The 18,935-nt window shown below is 54.0% G+C and overlaps 3 protein-coding genes across 5 annotated transcripts in view; all 3 read left to right on the top strand.

The window, feature by feature from the left end:
- COL27A1 (collagen type XXVII alpha 1 chain) overlaps window positions 1-8,290 on the top strand; it is a 188,039-nt gene extending 179,749 nt beyond the window's left edge. The window contains exons 52-63 of one of the 3 annotated variants that reach the window (XM_080562479.1): window positions 1,712-1,765; window positions 2,296-2,358; window positions 2,816-2,869; window positions 3,739-3,774; window positions 4,296-4,313; window positions 4,706-4,741; window positions 5,092-5,118; window positions 5,360-5,425; window positions 5,824-5,992; window positions 6,127-6,236; window positions 7,036-7,254; window positions 7,816-8,290. In XM_080562479.1, coding sequence (XP_080418605.1) covers window positions 1,712-1,765; window positions 2,296-2,358; window positions 2,816-2,869; window positions 3,739-3,774; window positions 4,296-4,313; window positions 4,706-4,741; window positions 5,092-5,118; window positions 5,360-5,425; window positions 5,824-5,992; window positions 6,127-6,236; window positions 7,036-7,254; window positions 7,816-7,962 — 999 coding nt within the window. In that variant the 3' untranslated portion in view covers window positions 7,963-8,290. Of the gene's footprint in view, window positions 1-1,711; window positions 1,766-2,295; window positions 2,359-2,815; window positions 2,870-3,738; window positions 3,775-4,295; window positions 4,314-4,415; window positions 4,504-4,705; window positions 4,742-5,091; window positions 5,119-5,359; window positions 5,426-5,823; window positions 5,993-6,126; window positions 6,237-7,035; window positions 7,255-7,815 lie in introns of those variants that run through there. The other 2 variants (XM_080562480.1, XR_013941014.1) reach the window with 2 other exon arrangements.
- A 2,606-nt stretch (window positions 8,291-10,896) lies between these two features.
- LOC308180570 (alpha-1-acid glycoprotein-like) lies at window positions 10,897-12,572 on the top strand. The gene is made up of 6 exons (XM_080562504.1): window positions 10,897-11,101; window positions 11,199-11,341; window positions 11,634-11,704; window positions 11,950-12,051; window positions 12,148-12,248; window positions 12,328-12,572. Exons 1-6 carry the CDS (start codon window positions 10,985-10,987, stop codon window positions 12,388-12,390), a joined length of 597 nt encoding a protein of 198 aa, XP_080418630.1. The 5' UTR covers window positions 10,897-10,984; the 3' UTR covers window positions 12,391-12,572.
- Window positions 12,573-12,715: 143 nt separating this feature from the next.
- Window positions 12,716-17,238, top strand: LOC308180573 (uncharacterized protein). The gene is made up of 6 exons (XM_080562509.1): window positions 12,716-13,610; window positions 13,679-13,821; window positions 14,243-14,319; window positions 14,720-14,830; window positions 15,595-15,698; window positions 17,107-17,238. The coding sequence occupies exons 1-6, from the start codon at window positions 13,503-13,505 to the stop codon at window positions 17,224-17,226; spliced, it is 663 nt and encodes a 220-aa protein (XP_080418635.1). The 5' UTR covers window positions 12,716-13,502; the 3' UTR covers window positions 17,227-17,238.
- Window positions 17,239-18,935: the final 1,697 nt, after the last annotated feature.

Here is an 18,935-nt window from a genome sequence, read left to right as displayed (position 1 = left end):
GACAAGGCTTATACCTACTTAAACGCTTTAGATTCACTTATTAGAAATCTTATAGAAACCCCTAAGCAGGGGCCTTTTCAAGTCTCTTTAATAAACCCTCAGCGTCTTGGCACCAGTGGCCACCTTCCAGCCACCTGACATGCGCAGACGTTGTGCAACCTCTCCCTGCCTAGGCAGCTTAAGCATCTCCAGCACACGATAGATATAAAACCAGAGAGATTAGGACTTACACAAAGCAAGGGACAAGATGTTTATCCTCAATACCTCAATTAAAGGTAGCTGCTGTATTTGCATGTTTTATATCCAACCCTGTGATGGCAGAATTCAGGCTGGAAGGTGGTAGCCGACAACAACGTTATTGTTTTGCCTCTTGTGCCTGCATGTGGCAGGCTGCTTTGCCCAGAATTGGCGCATACCTTGCTGCATAAACACTGATCAGGTCCCCTTAGCTGAGAAGGCTCCATGGCATTTAGATTTCTCTAAAACCCTTCTGACTTCTCATTTACTTTTGCCCTAAATTCCGCTAGAAAGAGGGCTTGGTTGGTTCTCGTAAAACAGGAAAGGCCTTAGTCCTCTGTTAGTAGCGAGTTTCCTTTCCAGGATCCGTAAACGGGCAGTGAAATCACTTTGTATGCTTGGAAAGTTTCTTACACTCCACCGAGTCCAACCAAGACCTTTCTTGCCAAGCAGTTTCTCACTGTCGTGGCAGGAAAAAACTTCCTAACAGTAAGGTCTCTAGACTGACGCTGGAATAGCCTTGTAATAGAGGTGGTGGAAACCCCATCGCTTGAGTCATTTACAACCGGGCTGAACAAGACATTGTAAAACATCCTGTAAAGTACAATCCAGCATGGGTCACACCGTCCAGCTGAGAGGCCAAACAAGCCTTTTCCATCTCTTGTGTTCCTGAGACTGTAGATGAATCATCTGGTGCATGTTTCTGTCCCATTTTTTTAAACATTGAATCACTACGCATTTTAACATCTGAGAAGCCCAGAAATGTCAAAGGGCATATATCTTAAACATTATGGTGAAATGAGGGTGTTTCTATATGAACGTGCTACCCAGTAAGGTTTTTTTATTCTCAGAGTGCATGCTATGTGCTAATCCAAGCTTGATGGTCTTCCAAATATTTTATTATTGTTTTTCTTGAGAAAGTGAGCAAAAATCCCTGCAGGGATTAATAGGAAAAGAACTGGGCGATATGTATGGCTTTCCTGGTTTTGAATGGGAGGTTATGTTGTAGGAACACACACTTTTTTGACAGCATAGTTTGACACTACCCTTCAGTAGGTCAGTCCAGTTGGTATCAGAAATAAAAGAAGTGATTATTTTCAAGGGCTTGGAGCATGGACTTCCAGGATCAATCTCAGAGTAGATGCACTTCATCCTGCTCCTGCTGACTGTGGGCCAAGCTCTCCAAGCTAGCCAAGCATCTGCTAGAAATATTGTAGGCATGCCTCTTGTCTTGGGGGCAAAAAGGCTTAGTCTGTGAGATGTTCTGGAGTTGCTTCTAGCCTGATGTTTGTGTAATGCCTCCTTCAGATTGCTCTCATACTTCTTTCTCATCAGTCCTGCTTTGACTGAAGAATACTAATGGATTTCTCGTTCTCTGAAGCTGCTGCGCTCTTGGCGTATCTTCAAGTGACCAGTTCAATGTGAACTTACTGTTGCTCTTTGTTCTTGTGTTTGTCTTGGCTGCTGTTTCCAGGGAGACTTTGGTGAGGCAGGATTTCCAGGGATTGCGGGCATCTTTGGGCCAAAGGTAAGAGGCTACCTTGTGACCACTTGGCTTTCTAGTCTCTCTTTATTGTGGCCAGACAATGCAATAAGTGCTGAAAAATTATTTATTTGTAGTTCTGCAGAAACTATTGAAATTAAATTGTGATTCCAACTTTCTTTCATGTATGCATCATAATGTCTGAAAGAATCATTGACTGTGCATTTACATATGCTTTGATGAAATTTATTCCTGTTAAAATGGGTACGTTGTAGATGGAAAATGCGTCCTGTAGACCCCCACCTGAACATCTTGCTGTCATTCATTTCTCCAGCATCAATCATCAATTTAGACTCACTTTATTGGCGTATAATTTTACTGGTGAAGGGGAACCAGTTTGTTTTCTGTAGAAAGTAAAAGGCTTGCAAAAGAGGAGTGGGAATGTTTTAAAACTGGACCGTCCCATTCCCACAGACCAGGGGCAGCACCACTGCCCTTGCAGCAGAGCTGTAAGCAGGGGCACACGTGTGTGGAACGTTTGTTAATGGGACCTGGCATCTCGTGTTTGCTTGCAGGGGCCCCCAGGAGACCTTGGTTTCAAAGGCATTCAGGGACCACGTGGGCCGCCTGGCCTCATGGTGAGTGGTTTTGCAGTTTGTTTGGTTTGGGAGCATTTTCTTCCATCCTCTGGCCTCTATTTCTGTGAGGCCACAGGGTGCTAGTTCACCAAGTGCCCACCAGCCAAGCTGCGGCCAAGGTGCCACCAAGAGCACGTGTACTGACCCACGTGTGCGTGGGGCACTCCTGCCTTTAGAGACCGTCATGCTTTTCTGACCGCTGCACAGATCGCTCCAGCTACACTGAGATCCCTCCGTTTCTGGAATTTGTGAGGTTTGACATGGGCTGTGACAACCACACTGTGAGGGATTGTGTCTTCAGACCTGTGTTTTGAAAGGGTTTTAGTTCAGCTACACAAACACCATGGTCTTGCTGCTGAAAAGCTGCAAAGGGACTTGGTGTCATCATTGAGTCTGCCGTGGTAAAACTGACCATCGGTTCCCACGTGGTGATTCATGGATATCTTTTCTTACCTAGGGAAAAGAAGGAATTATTGGGCCGCTTGGCATTCTGGGTCCCACAGGAAGCCCAGTGAGTATCTGCCTTTCTTCTGCCTATAGTTTTTAGCAGGGCACAGTGGTTGAGATCCAAGATGCTTGTGGCCATCTTAACTAAATCTCAAGTCCTGCTGTAATGAAGGAACCAAAGCGATCTTCAAGATGAGCAGCTTGAGAGAAGCTCAAGATTTAGTCTCTGGCTGTATATGTAGCTGGGGGGATTACTAACTTAAAAGTGAGGACTAACTCTATTTAAGTGCAAGTTTTTGGATGGAAAGATCAGACTAGAAGACAAGAATGTTATTTTAGTTTTTCAAAAGCAAGTTGCCAGCTTTTCCAGAGAACTTGGCCTGGGGGGCCCCAGGGAAGAATAAAAAATAAAAATAAAAAAATCAACAGAAAACTGATAAATGTATTAAACCAGGAACAGCTGGATTCAGAGAAGTGTTGAAAATCTCTGCCTGCCCCAAAATGCCAAAGGCACTGAACACAGACTAAAGTTCAGGTCAGTGCTTCATAAAAACATGAGCGTGAAGTTATTCAGAGCTCAGCACAAAGAGGCTGCTGTTGGCGGAGGTGAAAACCAGGAAGATGCCGGCAGCCCCGTGCTTTGGACACAGGGGTTACTTGTGCCTAAAGGCAGGCGAGCGGCTGCTCATGGCAGGCAGGGGCTGGGCACCTCCGTGCTGCATGCGGGGTTGCTTCCAGGGTGCTCTGCTCATTCCACGTTTCATCTCTGAAACGTCCAGGAATGGCTTTTTTTTTGTTGTTTTGGATGGAATGGAAGTGGGGAATAAGATTTATTTTGAGATGCACTTGGGTCCTTTCAAGGTGATTCTGGGTGGCAATGCATCCAGAAGCGCAGCTTGCAGTCACTGACAGACGTCTCGTGTGCTTTCACAGGGGCCAAAGGGAGACAAAGGCAGCCGTGGGGAAATGGTAAGTGGGCACCCAGGGTTCTCTTGCTCGGGCATCAGGTCCCACGTGGGCGAGATGATGCGCACAGGCACCCACATGCGCTCATGGACTTACGCTGCTCTTAAAACTCCAGCTCACTTAACCCAATCGCCCAGCAAAAGCTGCCACTTGAATGATGACCGTGGCATCTCCAGGCACAAAATGCAGCTAGTGGCTGGAGGCTGTCCCCCTCGTGTCCCTCCCACAGGGACATGTCCGAGTGGTGGTGGTGCCAGGGCACTTCCCTCCTGCTGCCCCCATTCCCCTTCTCGCAGGGGCTCTGACGGATTCACACCTTCCTGTAGCTCCTTGGTGTTCTCAGCACGCAGGGGCTGTGTTGGGTGTACGGGACACGTGCTGCTCCTCTTCCTTGGGACCACAACACTGCTCCCAGTGCTTGGTCTGCACGCAGGGGCTCTGCCGTGACTGTACAGGGTGTAATGAGCATCAATTTAAGAATCTTCTGACAGTTCCTTTTTTTTTTTTTTAAATTTTCCCTACAGGGTCTTCCAGGTCCAAGGGTGAGTATTTGAAATCACTTTTTCTGACTAATATGTTTTATTTAAACAGAACAGTTGCTTCTAGCAAGTATAACGCTGTGGGGTGGGTAACTGTCCATACAGGGAACATGATGCGTACCTGGGGATTTGGCATTACTGGGAGCTCAGGAACCAAGGGCTAGGAACAAGAGATACAGCAGGACTGGACCAGGTACAGACAGATGCACCCGAAGTTGGGAAATGGAGGAAACAGGGCCATGTCCTGTCTCCAGAAGGGTTTGAGGGAGAGGATACTGTAAAATGTTAAAAATGTGGAGAATTTCAGCAGGGAACAGACTCATTCTGGTGAGAGCCACGAGAAACAGCAATGCAAACTGAAGACATTTCACTAACTGATGCCACTCTGTCTTTAGGGTCCTCCAGGCCCACGAGGACACCCTGGCCCTCCGGTACGTATACGTGGAAAGAGTTCAAAGACATTATTGAAACAAGCTGAAGTTATTGCAGCGATACTCTCCAGAGGGACTGTTCACTCATTGGACATTATAGCTTAGCCCCATTCCTCATATGCAAAAACGTGTGTGTGTGTGAATGGACTAGTGTTTATCGCACTTTAGCCCAAACCATCTCCAAGTATTTTATAGAGACAGCATTGTTGCCTCCCTCACTCATCTGTATTGAGGGACTCAGGGATTCAAAAGGATATAAATGAGGATTTCAAAAGGATATAAATGAGCATCTTTGCAACAGTGAGTGCCCATCATTCTGGCTGATGCCCCTTTTTTGCTTTGATTTCTAGGGACCTCCAGGAATTCCAGCTTCATTTGTAAGTTCTGTTTTCTGTTCATTTGTTAATGATGATAATAAATCATGCAGAGCTGAGGTGCTGTTGGGACATCAAGAAAGGCTTGCTGGGACCCTAAAGACACACACTCAGGTCTAGCAAGAGACGCTGTGTTAGCAGAGCAGGCCTTGAATTCCACCCCTAGACTGAGAAGTGTTTGCTTGCATCGGGGCATGTTCAGCTTCTCCCAGTCTCAGTTATCATCTTTTTCACCCCACACCAGCAACAAGATGGCTTTGGGGCTGCTTTCCAGACACTGATTGACTCCAGCACCGCGCTTAAGACAGAGGTACGAGGGTACTGTCGATCTCCTCCCTGGTCTGTGCTGGAGCTGCAGGCTGGTAACAGTCCCAGCCCTGCTCGTTCTTTGTCTGCTTGGAGTTTCTGTCCACAAAGCTCTGATTTGTCTGCTGCTTGTGGAGTTACCGGGGTTTGTGCATGCAATGAACCAGTTAGAGGACGCGGTTCTGCTCCGTTACTTGTGACGCTTCAAACCTCATGGCTTTGCCATCGTGACTTTGCCAGCATGGCAGCGATTCCCCATGCAGGACAGTGCACAGTGTCACAGCTCGCTGTCACAGCTTGCCTTTGGCCCACGGAGTTTTCCCACTATAAAGCAGAAATCTTTGTGGTTAGAGCACCTCCTGCCCCCAGGGCACACCTGAGTTTGCCTCCTTTTCTCTCCAGAGTTACCAGCATCCAGACCTTCTCATGCTAGACCATGGAGGGGAGATCTTTAAGACTCTACACTACCTCAGCAACCTCATTCAGAGCATCAAGAGACCCCTGGGCACCAAGGAAAACCCTGCACGCATCTGTCGAGACCTCATGAACTGTGAACAGAAGATGAACGATGGTAGGAAGCCCCGAGTTATCCCTCCGTACTGGTCTCCCTCCCTGGGACCAGTAATGCAGGAATCAAGACTTGCCTTTGCTTATGCACAGCAAAGTTAAGTTTTCTTGTTAATCCCCAAATCCTCTATTTCTTAGGTACCTACTGGATCGACCCAAATCTCGGCTGTTCCTCGGACACCATACAGGTCGTCTGCAACTTCACCAACGGTGGGCAGACGTGTCTCAGCCCCATCACTGTCTCCAAGGTACACACACACGACCCCACTGCAGCATTTCCCATACAACCGTTACGAAATGTTTACCCACAGGCGTGTTCTCCCGGAACACAGGACAGTGACCACTGTAACCCAGCAAGCTGCCTTAATCCGGGCAGCAGAGCGAGCACAGCTGTGCTGGTAGCATTCAGCACTGCTCTCATGGCGTTAAAAATACACCTACGTTGTTGACTCTTTTCAAGACAGAGCAGCATGTTTCCAGCAGTGTTTAATTAACCCATAACCTTAACAGAGGCCTGCAAACATGCTGCTCCCAAATGCTTTGTTGGATTAATTTATGTTCAGGTCACTCTTGCATTTTGTTGTCTGCCACTTGAAAAAGTGTGGTCAGCTTAAATACATAAGTTGCCGCTGAAGTGAATGCCATGGAATTTTTCTTGAGGAAGTAACCGTACCACAAAATACCAATGGCATTACCTGGGTTCATCTGCAGTGCCCACCAGAGACTGCTGCTTCGCTTCCTTGCAGAAGCACGTATTGAATTCAAGCACACATTATTTTTCTCCTACTTAAGGACCTACCAGTTTGTTATGAAAAATAAAGCACCTGCCGTGTCCCCACGCCAACTTTCCAGACTGACTTTGCACCTGGCCCTCATGCCCACACTCACAGCAGAACCAGTCTGGGGCTCAGACATCCAGCACAGCCACCTCCAGACTTGCACAGAGCCCAGGGAACGCCTTTGCTGTTGCCTCTCACACTGACGAACCGCTCTCTCCCCCAGCCCTGCTGCAGGGGGCACACACTAACGTCTCTGTCACCTTCACAGCTGGATTTTGACGTCGGCAGAGTCCAGATGAACTTCCTTCGCCTGCTGAGCTCGGAGGTGGTGCAGCACATCACCATCCACTGCCTGAACACCTCCGTCTGGCGGGAAGGCTCATCCAAGAAGCCTTCGGACAAAGCCGTGCGCTTCAAGGCCTGGAACGGGCAGATGTTTGAGGCAGAAGGTCAGCTCAAGCCAGAAGTGGCAGCTGATGATTGCAAGGTACGTTGTCCTGAAAGAGGGGAGAGGTGGAGAGAAATGCCAGGCTGAACCCACTCAGTGTGCGTGACAGGACTCAGGTTATGCCTGTGGTTCTTATTCCATGACCACCCCAAAAAAAGGGGGGAGAAGGGGCTAAGATACCTGTTTAACACTTTAATTGTCCAGTCCAGGGTGCTACAGGGTTCTCCTGCTAGGAAGACTGCCTTCAAACAGAAAGTTAAAAATTGAATTCCAAATTTACACGTTGTGTAGGTACATGGCAGAAGGGAGGATTGCCACCAGCAGGCAGTGGGCTCGGCTCGTGCCTGATGTCATGCTGCCATGGTAGCAGTGTGCCTGCATTTGGGCTTCCCACCACATCACGAGTTTTATGCTGCCATTTCAAGCCGTTTCCCTCAACGTGACCTAGATAAAGGCTATTCCCCAAAATGCTTTTCTAAACCTCCCACTAGACCTGCTCAGGGCTTTTCAAACATACACCACAGTGAAACTCACTCCTCTCCAGCAAGATCCACCCCACAGTAAACCAGCTTTTTCTGTCTTTCCCTCCTCCCTGCGCAGATCAAGGACGGACGCTGGCATCGGACTCTCTTTTCGTTTCGGACGCAGGACCCTCAGCAGCTGCCAATCGTCAACATCTACAACCTTCCCCCATCCGAGCCAGGAAAGCAATACCACCTCGAGGTCGGCCCCGTGTGCTTCCTTTGAACAACGCCGCCAAACCCGGGCTCCAAGGCTTTGACCCCACTTTTGGCCTACGTCTTCACACAGCATCTCCCACCTCTCTGCAGCAAGGACAGCTGGGCTGTGTCTTTTGGGTCAACTCTTGCTCTAGCCTTTGGCTCAAGGTCTCAAAAAACCCGTGATCTACTGAACTCAGCAGGTTGTGGAAAGGAGGAATACGAAGGATGTAGGGGAAGCGGGTATCAGTCGGGACGTGACCAGTGAAAAGGGATCAGGGGACTAGGTGTCGCAAGCGGTTCCACACACACAAAGCTTTTTCCATGACCAAAGAAAATATCGAGAGAAACCTCAAGCAACTTGCAGCGTGTGGGTTTGTTTTTTTCTTCCCCCCCATTTTTGTCTTACCTGGTTCCTGAGTTACCAAATGCTCTTTCCATTGAAAAGTAATTAAAAGATGATAGAGCTTCCCTCGCAGAGCTCGTCGCTCCCGGACGGCCACGCGCTGCATCGGGCTCTGCCAGGCGGAGCCGCAAGTCGAATCTGGCTGCTCTGCGTACCGGAAGCATTTTGATGTGCAATATTAGAAGAAACAAAATATATATATTATATTATTTAAAGCAAAAAGAAAAAGAAAAAAAAAAAACAAAAAAAACTAAGTTCCTCCTTCCATGGGTGAGTTGAACCAACGTCCCTTCTCAGGCGTGGCGGTGGGGTAGGGGAGAGTCCCAAAGCTGAAAGAGGGGAATGGAAGGAGGAGAGGGGAAGAGATTGGTGCTAAAATAGAGAGAGAGGATGGGCTTGTCTGATTTGTTTCTACCTCTCACTGTGAAATCTCTGGTGCTCTTAAAAAAAAGTGTGTTATTTTATATATATGACTTTATTTAAGGTTGTGAAGGTGCTACAGTGTCTTGCCACAGGCCCAAAAAAAGCCCATAGAACCGTCTCTCTAGGAGGAGAGGCGGTCGCGATCTACAGCTAAATCAGAGAACACCTTTAACGGGATCTCTGCATCGCCATGGATGCCAATCCTGCGCAACAACTCAAAGCGCATCCAGAATAACTTACAAGCTGTTTTAAAAGCAAATTTGCCTTTTTCTTTATTTTTTTTTTTTAAGTCAGCACTTCACTGCTTTGGGAGGAGAGCGAGGGCTCCAGCTCACCCGCAGCCGCTGCAGGATGAAGCCTCAGGGCGCTGCGTGGGCCGGCTCCCAGGTCACTCACTCGTTTTGCTGTAGCCGTGGTGGCCCCGTGGCCGTGGCGGCTCCGCGCGCAGCGATTCCCCGGGCTCAGCGCGTATTTAAACCCAGCTCTGCACCCTTCTGTCCGGGCCCCTCTGCCGAGACTGAGAGGATGGTACCTGGTTCCAGACCCCGGCTGGGCTTGGAGGGGTTTTCTTTTGTTAAGTTTTGTAGAAATCTAGTCTCTGTATGTAAATTTGGAGGATTTTTTTTTTTTTTAAAGAGGATAATTATGGTAATCTTTAATTCTATATAAGGAATAATATTGATGTAATCGGAGCTGTACTGTATCGGAAACGCTTCAGTGCCTGTTTGGAGTTTTCATGTCTCATACGGACTATGGATTTTATTTTTTTGAGGAAAAAAAAGAAAAAGAAATATATGTGCGTCTCTCTTGGTGTATTCTTTTTTTACTACTGCCCGCTGGTTGGTTGCCAACCACCATCGACACAGGTTAACAGGATCCGTCTCAAATACCTCACCCTCCGCGCTCTGCCCCGCTCACAGATACCTCACCCCCGGCTCCCCGCTGCCCTTGTGTGTTTGCTCCAGGCTGCAGTTACCGTCTGTTCTCATTTACGCTTTTTTTTTCCTTTTCTTCATTTTCTTTTTTTTTTTTTTTTTTGGACTTTAAATAAATATTTAAAACTGAGGCAATGAAACGGGACTTTTATGTTTGTGGTTTCTTCTGTTTTGTTTTTTAAACTTCTTCTCGGGAAATGGCGTTGGGTGCGAGGAGCATTCTCCACATCCCGGGCCCCCATCCCGGGGGATGCCCCAAATCCCCTTCCCACAGCAGCGCCCACCCAGCCCTCAGGGCGATGCTGAGCCCACGACAAGGCTGCGCCCCCGCAGCTCCCCACCACCACACGTCCTCTGCTGTGGCCATCGGCACATTTCTCATCGTCGTCCCTGTCCTGACAGTGCTGGGGAGCAAGAGGAAAGGGTGGTGGGGACAAGGGATGAGCTTTTTTTCCTTGCTGAACCACAAACTCACCTCAGTGGTTCCCAGGTGGCCTTGGAAGGCACCATCTTGCTCACAGCCTGGCCCCTGGGAGTTGTGTCGGGGCGCGCGGGGCTGCAGTGCCGGGGCTGCTGCTGCTGGTACGCACGGCCTGCGGTCGGGGAGAAAGCAGTCACGGTGAATAAATAAACGTAACGCACGTGGTTGTGTGCCCACCAACCCCAGCCCCCTGTAACGCTGCTGCTCGTGCCCTCGCCTCGTGCCCCCGGCCTGGATTTGGCAGCCCAGTCCTAGCACTCCCACACGGGTCAGCCCCAAGTGCTGGGCACCGTTACCAGCACCATGGCCCAGGGGCTGCGGTGGCAACCCAAGGCTGGGCGGAGACGAGCAGCAAGAGGGGAGAGAGAATTAACAAAAAAAGTCAGATTTTTTTGGCGTAAGGGCAAAGGCCGTGGGCAGGTGTTTGCTTGCCCCAGGCAGGGCAGGTACAAAAGCCCCCAGCGGCACTCGCTGCCCCACGGCACCCGCCACAAACACACCTGCAGCCCGCAGCGTGCCCGGCCCGCCACCCGCAGGGTGAGTTATGGCTTCCGAGAACAAAAGCCCGTAGCGGTGCAACACGTTTATTTTTTTTCCTTCACCTTTCCTGCCGGAAAAAATGCACTCTTTTGCCAGTTTAATTCCACTCACCCGCTATTGCTTCATGCCTGAGCAAACAGCCCAGTGGTTAAATAAGCACCTCGGGGCTGCGGCGGGGCCGTATATAACAGTGCCAGCGCGCGGCCACGTCCCACCCGCGCAGCAGCCTGGCCGCAGCCCCCCCCAGCCCCGCACGGTGCCGGCGATGCTGCCCTGCCTCCTCCCCGTCCTCGCCGTGGGGCTGGTGCGTGCCCACGCGGCCGAGCCCCACGCCTGCGCCCCGCTCACCCCGGCCGTCATGGACAACGCGACCGTGGCTGGGGTAAGCCGTGACACCCGTGGTTCCTAAAACCCCTCGCGCCCACGCGATCCCCGGGGGGAAATGAGTCCGCAAATCCGCGCTCTGCTCCTGTCGGCAGCTGCTGGGGCACTGGGTGTACATCATGGGCGCCTCCACCTACCCCCCGCACGTGGCCGAGATGAAGGAGCTGAAGTACGCGACCTTCGCCTTCCTGCCCGGCACCCACGACGATGAGTTCAACGTGACCGAGACCCTGCGGCTGTAAGGACAGGACGGGGATGGGCTGGGATGGCCCCAGGGCAGTGGATGCGGGTCAGAGCCACCCCAGGCTGCAGATGGGGGCTCTGGTCCCACCGTGGTGGGGGACAAACGAGTGGCAGCAGCCCAGTTCGGGGCTGGGAGCTGTTACCCCACATTTATCCAAGCTCTGCAGCCCGCTACCAGCTGCCCTGCCTCAAACTCAGGGGAGGCGAGGGAGGGGGCCGCAGCCCGAGGACCCTCCCCAGGTTTATTTGGGGCAGGCGTGCCCCGTTTCACCTCTCTGCCCCCCCAGGAACGAGACGTGCGTGGTGAGGAACGCCAGCAAGATCCTCATCTTCCGGCACAACGCCACCCTGGTGCACGGTAAGGCCGCAGCCCCCAGAGGCAGCGCCCCGCTGAGCCCCTCCCGGCACACGTCCCCCAAAACCTGCCCCTTGTAGGAACCCCACCCCCTGCCCCGCCGGGCCTTCCCTACACCCACACACGGGTCTGGGGGCGGGGGACACCCCCAGCCCTGCACACTGGGGACATCGGCACCGGGGGATGTGCCTGTCCCCGGTGGTGTCCGGCTCGCCAACGCGGGTCCCCGCGCTCCCCATGTCTTCCAGTGGAGGGGCAGGAGGCGTCCATGGCCGAGCTGATCAAGACCGACAAGGAGCTGCTGGTCCTGAAGCACAGCAAGGAGTCCTTCCTGGGCCTCAGCCTCTCGGGTGAGCGCGCTGCCCCGCACGGCTGCCGGCTGCAGGGGGAGCGCCCCCAAATCCGTTCTTTTCACCCTTTTTTTTTTAACGCCACCTTTCCAACAGCGCGGACGCCCAACGTGAGCAAGGAGCACCTGGAGGAGTTCCGGGCCCACCTGCGCTGCCTCGGCTTCACGCCGGAGGAGACCTTCATCACCTCCCCGAAGGTAGGGACCCGCGGGGGGGACGGGGCGCCCCGGGACTGTGTGCCTGGGTGGGTGCAAGCTCCTGTCCCCTCTCCCCAAGGACGCCTGTCCCCCGGACGGCACGGAGAAGGACGAAGCCGCCTCGGCCACCACAGAGGTGTAACTGGAGTGAGCCCGCATCCCCCCCCCCGCACGCGGTCCCCAGCCCCTGCGTGGGGACATCTCCCGGCGCTTGGCTCAGCCTCGGGAGGTCCCGGCGAGTTCTTTTCTTCCAACGGAGGGCCCACACCCCCGTCCCTTTTCTGTTCTCACGTCAAGCAGGAATAAAGCCTGTGTGACACCCGCCTGCCGCCTGCCTTCCCTGCGCCCGTGTCTGCAGACCGCACCCACACGTGGGATGGGGCATGGGTGGGCGCCACCCCCGGGTGCCCAGCTCGGACCCCGTCTCCTACCCAGTGTCAGACAAAACCCGGGGATGTAGGGGATGGGATGACCTAACCCGCGGGCTCATTTCCGTAAGCAGCCCCGAGGCATGCCAGGGAAGCTGGAGCCCCGAGTGCCTCTGAGCAGGGCAGAGGGGAGGAAAAGCCACCACCAGGTCCAGCCTGCGAGGCTCGGGGACAGGACACAAACAGAAACAGAGCCAGACCCCGAGCTGTGCCCTGCCCAGGGGTGCGGGGACAGAGCCGGGCACAGATGTGGCAGCACACGGGGGCCACCGAGCAGGACAAATAGGGAGGTTGCACAGAGGATTCAGACCAGGCACCAAGGAAAATCTGAAAGGAGCAGCACCAGGACAGCAGTGCCGTGAGCGGCTGGCTGCAGACTGGCCCTGGCCTAGGGCTGGAGGCCGGGCAGCCTCCGGAGGCCATCCTAGCCCCGCTGTGCCGAGCACAGCTCACCCCCAGAGAGCTCCCAAAGCCCTGCACCCGGGCACGAGGCAGCGACATCGCCAGCGCCCCGGTGAGCGGCCCGGTTCCTCTCTTGCAGAGCCACTACAGCAGCTGCGTGAGGGGGGGAGTGAAACGGGGAAATTTCAGGCAGATTTCACTTTTAGATGCGGGAAGTGCATCGCCCTCCCCGCGCTGCCCGGCCAGTGCGAGCCCTGAGCTAGGGCCAGGCACCCGGCCCTCACCGGGGCGATTTCCCCGAAAGCCGCTGTTGCGCCACCACAGCCCCTGCTGCGCGCAGCCGCGTTGCAAAAGCAAACACCCAAGTGAGCAGCGTCCGTCCGTCCGTCCAGCGGGTCCGCTCACTCCTCTCCCTCAGGCAGCCATGGCACCGGCCGGCATCGCCGCCATCCTCCTCCTCACAGTGCTGCTGCCTGCTGCAGCTGCTCCCTGCGAGCCCACGCAGAGCCCGGCCAACGCGACGGCACCGGGGGTAAGGAGGGGCCGGGCACTGGGGGGGGCCGGGCAGGGAGCCCCCACCACCCCACGCCTCTCCCGCAGCTGCTGGGGACGTGGCGGTACGTGGCCGGGGCCGCCCAGCTGCCCCAGCACCTCCTGGAGCTGCTGCTCATCGACCACGGCCACCTGCGCGTGGAGCCTGGCGCCGGGGGGCAGGAGCTGCTCGTCACCCAGCACGTGGCCGCGTGAGACACCCGCACCCCCGCCGCTCCCCGACCCCTTCCTCCTGCCCCCCCCGCGGGTGTTAGCATCGGCCCTCGGTGCCCGGCCTCTCCAGAAGGATGCGGGCACGGTTTCAGATCGGCTTTTCCAAGGAGCAGCTCCTGGCTGCTCCCTGCATGCTCTCCCACCCCCTTCTTCCCTCAAATCTTAACTGACTCCAACAGCCCCCAGCTGAGCCAAACCGAGACCTCCTGCCCTCACCCCTGCCTGCTCCATGGACACAGGAGGCAAAGAGAAACCCTCCCCGGGGCCCTGCAATGCCACCGCTCCCCCCCCCCGTTGTTCCCTACCAAGGTCCCATGGTGGGACCGGGCTCGGTGCCCTCCTGGCTGGGGCAGGGGGGGCTCAGCACCACAGCTCTGCCTCGTTTTCCCCTCTCCGCAGGGGCGGCCGCTGTCTCTCCAGCAACTCCACCTACTTCCACCTCACCGATGGTGGTGGCACGGCGCTGGTGAAGCACGGTGAGCGGCAGCACGGCACGCGGGGCTGTGGTTAAGTCTGTGTTTCAGAAGGGCACGGGCTGGTGCCTTGCATCGCCCCACGGATTTTTATTTCGGGATGGCTTTGTGGGTCTGAAGCCCTGGTAAGCCCCACGCGATGGCAGGGCCCCGCCGGCGGGCACTGAGCCCAGCCCACCGCCGGCTCACAGCACGCGGCACAGCCGCATGAGGCAGCAATAAAGCCCGTGAAGCAACGCCGTGCCGGGAACAAGGAACAAACCTGCCCCCTCCGACGAGGAAGGAGGCCGCCTTGTTTTCCAAATTGTTTCACAATCCCTCTGGGAACGGAGGGGAACATTTGTGGCACGTTTCAGAGAACTAACACAGCTCTCGCTCCCCAAACTGTGCTGCTCTCTTGAAGCCAAGACCCAGCAGACCGTGGGGACGCTGCTGAACCTCAGCTCTGAGGACATTTTACTCATCCAGCACCAACTGCAGAGGGAGAGGACGTATTCGGCGCTGTATCTCTACGGTATGCGAACTCCATCCTAAGGTAACCTCAAGCTGCCATCCAGCACCAGACGCACAGAGAACTACCAGCTAAACACACATGGCAGCGCAGTTCTACCAAAAAGCTGTGATTTTTCCCCAAACCACCATGCCAGGGTCACGGGAATATTTCAGAATCCCATTAATCCTAAATCTCTGGGCAGAGCAGAAAGAACAAGTTAAAGACAAAACCCAGTTACACCATAAATATTCAAAGAACAGGAAGCACATACAATTCACCATAGATATCATCGTGAAATCTCAATATTTTCAATCCAACCGTGATTTTTCAGTGCTTACCTCCCGGGGCAGAGCACGTGGCTTTGCAGCACCGGCACAGGCAGAGCTGGCCAGACCCACACGCAGCCCCATAAAGCAGCACATCAGACCACGATCAAGCTCCCCGCTGCCCTTTCAGGCTGCAGAGCAATTGCTTAAGGAAGTCCAAAGCCACATTTGGCAAACACAAACCTGCCTCGTTCCCTGCCTGGGGCACACAGCCCTCCGAACACCCCAGGAGCGTGAGAAACTATTGTGCAAGCAGTTAAAGTGGGAACAAGGAAGGGGTAAAAAAAAAAAACAGAAAAGCGATGCCCAAGGCTGGCTTTGACAAGGGGGGGTAAGGGACCCCAGCACCTCCACAATGAGCATTCGTGGGAGCGAGGGGAGAGCACGAAATACAGGCTGGGTGGTGGCACGATGGGCCATGTGTGGCCTCCAACCCGTGTTAACACTTTTGCTTTTCAGCCCGAAATCAGACAGTGAGCAAGGCCCAGCGGGACGAGTTCGCCCAGCACGCCCAGCGCCTGGGTCTCAGCAAAGGGCAGATCGTGTACGCGCCCTGGAGGCAGGTGCGTGCCCTCGCCTCCCGAGCAGACGCAGAATTGCTTCCCCAGCAGCGACCACAATTTACAGGCCACAGAGCTGCAGCTCCCCAAAGTGAATTCCTGCCCTTCAGCAGCCCCAAAGGGAATTGGGGTGACTCGCTGCAGCCGCCTCCCCCTGCCCAGAGGGGATCCCTGAACCCCAGTTTTGCCCCGAAAGTCCTCCCTTTGCGCCCTCAGCAGCAGACACTGCCCTTGGGAGCTGCAGCATGGGGCTAAAGGGGCTCATGTCCCTGGGAACACCACGGCCCCACTTCAACTAAAAAGAGCTCGGGGTGCTGTGAAACTGGGGCTGTGAGTTCTGAGGGCTCCTCTTCGTCAGGAATCCAGCCCTGAGTCCCAAAAGCCCAGAGTTTCAGGAAAAAAGCCCCAAATACCCCTCCCCCTGCCAACAGAGGGGTCAGTGCCACTGACCAACTCCGCACCCACTCCCCACACAAACAGAGCTTTTCCCTGCCGTTTTCCACCCAAAAGTTTAGCAGAGCCAACCCTCACCCCAGCCTCTGCCCAGGCTAAGGAGCACCCACCTGCCTTCCCCATGCTCGCCCCGACTTCCCTTGCAGAGGGTCTCCCACAGCTTCACACAAACCAGGGAGGGGACAAACAGGTGGACAGAGGGACAGACAGCCCACGTTGAGCCCCCGTGGTGGCGGGGAGGTGCTGGACTGCTCAGGCAACGAGCAGCACCTGGGGCCGGGCCCGGCCCATGCTCACCAGCTGCAGACAAGGGGACACAGAGGTGTGGGGCCTCTCGCTGATATTTGGGCAAAATGGAAATGCTTTGAGAAAAGCCCAGGTGAGGGGAACATGTCCAAGTGGTTTGCCCTCGGCAGCGCTTGGAGATGGCAGCCAGCGGGGGGTTCTGTGCCGGGCCAGGGTGCAGGGACACCAAGGCTGAAGTGCCTTGAAATGAAAGTAGGAAAACAAATGTAATGCAGGCCTTGGGCTGAAGGAGCCACGGGCGAGCAGAGGCTGGGGCATCGCTGCGTCAGCCCCAGGTATGAGGAGAACGTGAGCCAGGGCAATTCTGAGCACGCAGGTGGCATGAGCTTTTAGCTTATTTCTCATGAAGCCTGAATCCCCCTTTGCCTCAGAGCCCGCTTACTGAGCAAGGTGGTGCAGTGTACTGATACAGCACAGCTTTGCTCCAGAAACCTGGTTTCTTTTGGGCATGGGTGTAGAAAACAGCAGCAGCTCACTGCCCTGTCTGTGCTTCGGGCAGCACAGGAAAGCACGTCTTCTCTGTGCCCGTTTAAAATGATAATCAGCTGAAAAGAAAAAATGATAAACAAACACACTTCTTCCTCCAGTACGTTCTCTCCTGATGCCGTGGCAGTTTCATTTATCCATTTATTCATTTATGGTTGTTTTGAAGGAGCTGTGTCAAGTGGAAGGAACCCAAGATGGCGGCACCCAAGGCACGGCCCCCCCGGCCACAGGCCCAGCGTCACCAGCACCGAGTGGGGCCGGGAGCACGATGAACCAGCACCAATAAATGCTTCACTCCAACACAGCACTGTTCATTGCCGAGAGGTTGGGGCTCAGGAGTGCAAAAAAGAAATCGAGCAGCCGATTTGCCTCGTGTGTCCCTCGCCTGGTGTTTGGGAACAGCCAGCCTCGAGCGCCCAGGGCTGCAGGACGAGGCGCATGGGGCGGCTGCAGCCTCTCGGCCTCACACGGCGTGCTCCAGGCCCGGCTTTGGGAGCTGGGCTCCTCTGGAGAGGAGCACTGAGAGCAGGCAGTGATGGAGGCTAACCAGAAGAGGGCAATCGGTTACCACTCATAGGAGCGTGCCGAGCATCTGACGCGTAACTGAAATCCATGAAAGGCCAGAAACTTCTCCTCAGCGCACGGGCCGAGAGGAAGATGAGGCTTAGCTGGAAGCAGCACCTAACTCCTGCCAGAGCGAGCCCGGCTGCTGCAGCCCTTCCCTCCCAGCCCTCTGAGCCAGGCTGGAGCTCCCCAGCCTTCACCCACAGCAAGGATCATGACTGGCTGTGGTGACGCTGGTGGAGCTGGGGGTGCTAACCCAGGCCCACAGGATTTTGATTCCTCCACAGAAAAGGGGCACAATTCCTCACACCCCATAAATTCAGCACGGTGCTGGGGTACGGTGCTGACAGACACCCCTTGCCTCCCTCATCACCGCTTCGCCCAGGGGAGCGCAGCACTGCTGCTCCGTGTTTGTGACGGTAAGGGACAGTTAAAAAATAGCACCAGTGGTTGCTGCGTGGCTGGGAGGTAATTCAGTCTCAGCTCTAACCTAGTAATTAAGCACTGAAAATATCTCTGCCTTAAAAAGGAGGAAAAGGACAAGCTGCTGGCACACTGTGAAGAGCCCTGCCCCTCCGCAGTGCCACCAGGGTGCCTTTACCCTGCAAGGCAGCGCATGCTGGGGAGCATTTCACTTGGGCTTTTGGCCCAATTTCTTGTAGCAAAACTGAGTTTTAGAGTGAAATACGCACGTTCCCTCGGGGTCTCAGGGCACAGGTACCTGGCCAGCCTTTGCTTCCAGCATCTTTATCAGCTTGTGACAAAATCTTAACGCCCCACCTCAGAGTCAGCCAGCTGAAGGGCAGGAGAGGACAGAAAAGAGATGGGTGCTGCCAGCAGCCTTGAGAGCTGTGGGGCAGAGAAGGCTGGGATGTCTTCAGCTGAGCAAAGCTGACACCGCTGGAAAGCAGCTCCTCCGATTGCAAGGACCAACACTTTATAAGTAGAGTTATAGATGAATAAAAGCCTCGAATGACAATCGGAGACATAAGAACCAGCCCCAGTGTGGCCCCCACAGAGTTCTGTTAGCTGGTAGCACAAGTGGCCTCTGATTTAGCTCTTTCCTGGAACCTTCAATAGCTCAGTTGTGGTTTTTTTTCTTGTTGTTGTTTTAGACAGAAATTGGAAAAAAAACTTTCTTTTGAAAACCTTAGAAGTCCTTTAAGGTTCCTTTGTTCCTTCAGGGGCATACTTAGACTGCAGAGTTTCCAGATTTTCCAGGACTCTCACTTCTCTGAACAAGTTATGGACACTTAACAGATGAGGAAAACGTCCAGCAGCACTCAGAGCTAAGCCAACTATATCCAAGTGTTTCTGAGCCTTTACATCCACCGTTACTTTTGATCTCATTTTTTCTTTTTTCCCTTTAAGAATTCTGTTCTCCCAGGTCCTTGTAGGGAAAACCATTCCCAGCATCACCATCCTTGGGAA

Source organism: Anser brachyrhynchus, assembly GCF_964034855.1.
Source record: "Anser brachyrhynchus genome assembly, chromosome: 19".
Taxonomy (NCBI): domain Eukaryota; kingdom Metazoa; phylum Chordata; class Aves; order Anseriformes; family Anatidae; genus Anser; species Anser brachyrhynchus.
Note: the sequence above shows the minus strand (reverse complement) of the source record. Positions and strands in the feature narration are given on the sequence as shown.

What these genes read in the sequence shown, in the direction of transcription:
- LOC308180570 (XM_080562504.1), top strand. Translation starts at nt 10,985, where the DNA reads ATGCTGCCCTGCCTCCTCCCCGTCCTCGCCGTGGGGCTGGTGCGTGCC. An exon ending in ACAACGCGACCGTGGCTGGG is followed by an intron (nt 11,102 to 11,198) that starts GTAAGCCGTGAC and finishes TCCTGTCGGCAG; the next exon opens with CTGCTGGGGCACTGGGTGTA. An exon ending in GTGACCGAGACCCTGCGGCT is followed by an intron (nt 11,342 to 11,633) that starts GTAAGGACAGGA and finishes CTGCCCCCCCAG; the next exon opens with GAACGAGACGTGCGTGGTGA.
- LOC308180573 (XM_080562509.1), top strand. Translation starts at nt 13,503, where the DNA reads ATGGCACCGGCCGGCATCGCCGCCATCCTCCTCCTCACAGTGCTGCTG. An exon ending in GTCACCCAGCACGTGGCCGC is followed by an intron (nt 13,822 to 14,242) that starts GTGAGACACCCG and finishes CCCTCTCCGCAG; the next exon opens with GGGCGGCCGCTGTCTCTCCA. An exon ending in CACGGCGCTGGTGAAGCACG is followed by an intron (nt 14,320 to 14,719) that starts GTGAGCGGCAGC and finishes GCTCTCTTGAAG; the next exon opens with CCAAGACCCAGCAGACCGTG.